General features: G+C 31.1%; 1 protein-coding gene across 1 annotated transcript; it reads left to right on the top strand.

Moving 5' to 3' along the window:
- The first annotated feature begins 327 nt into the window (after positions 1-327).
- On the top strand, positions 328-1038 carry LOC146920068 (uncharacterized). The gene is made up of 2 exons (XM_085710700.1): positions 328-653; positions 772-1038. The coding sequence occupies exons 1-2, from the start codon at positions 402-404 to the stop codon at positions 1015-1017; spliced, it is 498 nt and encodes a 165-aa protein (XP_085566826.1). The 5' UTR covers positions 328-401; the 3' UTR covers positions 1018-1038.
- The last annotated feature ends 1528 nt before the right edge of the window (positions 1039-2566 follow it).

Here is a 2566-nt window from a genome sequence, read left to right as displayed (position 1 = left end):
ACTTTAATTTGCTATCCGAAATAGAGTGATAGGAAGATTTGCGTTTAAAGGTGAAGTTTCCCCCAAATTTTACCACTTAAGTTAAATGTTCGTTCTTCACAGTGCATGTACAAAATCAGGTTTGTTTCACTTGATGATTTAATCTTTTGCTATTTAAATAAGATGAACGGAGTCCGTAAACTTCTAAGATGAACGGAGTCTGTAAATTAAATTCTCTTTTGGTTGGATTTAATATTTTTTGTTGTTGTTTAAATCAGCTTGCAATTGTTTTTCATTTTTTTAATACACTGTCTAACTTCTAGGATGTCGGAGAACTGCAACCATTCTTTGTTGCTGAATATTTCTACGAGCTACCGGAGCAATGGCACTTGCTAGATGGTGATGGGAATACTCATAACGTTATGTTCAACAAATCAATTAGTCGGTCGTTGTTGACAGATGGTTGGAGTGCATTGCGATTATTCTACGAGTTTAGTGGAAGTAAGATTATTGCTTTCCAGTACCTTGGTGGAAGTAGATTTCAAATCTTTGTTTTTGCTCATAACATTACTCCAGCTGATTATCCACCCTATCATTCCATGAGTGCGGCAGCATCGTGTTATTGTACCTTTGAAGTTCCTATCGCTGGATATGGATCGACGAAATCACCGAAGGTTGTTTATTGTTTTTTTGATGCTATTCATTTAGAGGTTTATATATGCTATAATAAAGGATTTTTGTATGTCATTAACATTTTTTTTTCTTAACAGTTTTTTTCCTTTTTTTTTTTAGGAACTACCTTATATTTTTGGTAAATTCCTTAGAGTGAAACATCACAATTACGTCGTGTTGTGCGAACCTTATGACAATATCATTCCTGTGAGACTCAAATATACAGACGACCTCATACCAAATGTGATGTTCGGAAAAGGTTGGACGAGTTTTTGTGTTGCCAATAGTATTGAGGGCGGAGACGTGTTGATTTTCAAGTGCAAGTGCGTCATGGACAAAAAATATGTTATCGTATCCAAGCGTTGATAAACGCTTGACTGGAGTTTTTTATTAGTGATAGTTTAAGTTTTTCTTTGAAAGAAAGAATAATTTAGTTTTTATTTTCAAATATTATCAGCATTGCATCAGTAAAAAAGTTCGAAAAAAGTACGTAATGCGGTTTATGTTATTGTCTTTCCAGTTTAGTTTGCTCTCTTTTTCGTGTCGTGGCATCTTTAATTTTCTGTTTAGTGGCAAAAAAATATATTGCATCACGATAAAAATTGATGCAAAATAAAATTTGTTGTTAAATTTACTGTTTCCATTATTTACGGTAATGACACTTTTTTTGATTCTCTCCGTTTGTCTTTATGATGTGTCTTAAGATCAAGCAGTTCAGGGCTATGTGCAATTTTGTTAACAAGTATTCAATTTTATTTTCACCAAAGGAATTGCTTTTAGTCTCACCCGTTGCTTTTAATTGCTTTTATGCATTATTCACTAATTACTCTACCAATTACTACCTATTAAAAACAATTAAAACGTACTTATATCAATTGGTCACGAAAAACTTAATACACGGAGAAGTTAATCGACTATGCTATATATGTTATATATCAAATATGCTCCAATAACAAAAAATAACCACGAAAAATATACTAAACACATTTGTCACGCTATATGGAAAAGTTTTGCATCAATATGCACAGAAAATTTAACAACAAATTAAATATTGAATCACGAAAAAAATTGATGCAGTATATTTTTTGTTAAATTTTCTGTTTCCATTCTTTACGGTAATGACACTTTTTTTGATGCTCTCAGTTTTTCTTTATGATGTGACTTAAGATCGAGCAGTGCAGGGCTATGTGCAATTTTGTTAACAAGTATTCAATTTTATTTTCGTATAGGAATTGCTTTCAATTGCTTTTAAGTTTTTCTTTATGATGTGACTTAAGATCGAGCAGTGCAGGGCTATGTGCAATTTTGTTAACAAGTATTCAATTTTATTTTCGTATAGGAATTGCTTTCAATTGCTTTTAATCTCACCCGTTGATTCAATCTATATTCTCAAACTCATCATTTTCTCTCACAAGACTTACTTAATGCTAATTAAAAACGAATAACACACTTTTAATGCAATTAAAAACGAATGACACACTGTTAATGACAATTAAGAACGTAGTTAATGACTTGAAATCGTAGTTAATGGCAATTGGAAACTTTTAACCTGCATATTTTCGTATAGGAATTGCTTTTAATTGCTTTTAAAAGTGTGCACTAATTACTCTACCAATTACTACCTATTAAAAGCAATTATGATGAACTTATATCAATTAGTCACGAAAAACTTAATACACTTATAAGTTAATTGAATATGCTATATATCAAATATGCTCCAATAACAAAAAATAACCACGAAAAATATGTTAAACACATTTGTCACGCTATATAGAAGAGCTTTGCATCAATATGCACATGAAATTTAGCAAAAAAATATTGCATCACGACAAAAATTGATGCAAAACATTTTTTGTTAAATTTTCTGTTTCCATTATTTACGGTAATGACACTTTTTATGATGTTCTCCGTTTGG

The sequence above is a fragment of the Medicago sativa genome, chromosome 5 (assembly GCF_051527215.1).
Source record: "Medicago sativa cultivar Bolivia chromosome 5, Bolivia_mono, whole genome shotgun sequence".
Classification (NCBI taxonomy): Eukaryota; Viridiplantae; Streptophyta; class Magnoliopsida; order Fabales; family Fabaceae; genus Medicago; species Medicago sativa.
This window is presented reverse-complemented; position numbering and strand designations above follow the sequence as displayed.

Bases quoted from the DNA above. Each gene is read 5' to 3' on its own strand.
- LOC146920068 (XM_085710700.1), top strand. From the start codon at position 402: ATGTTCAACAAATCAATTAGTCGGTCGTTGTTGACAGATGGTTGGAGT. The intron at 654-771 runs GTTGTTTATTGT...TTTTTTTTTTAG, and splicing joins GATCGACGAAATCACCGAAG to GAACTACCTTATATTTTTGG.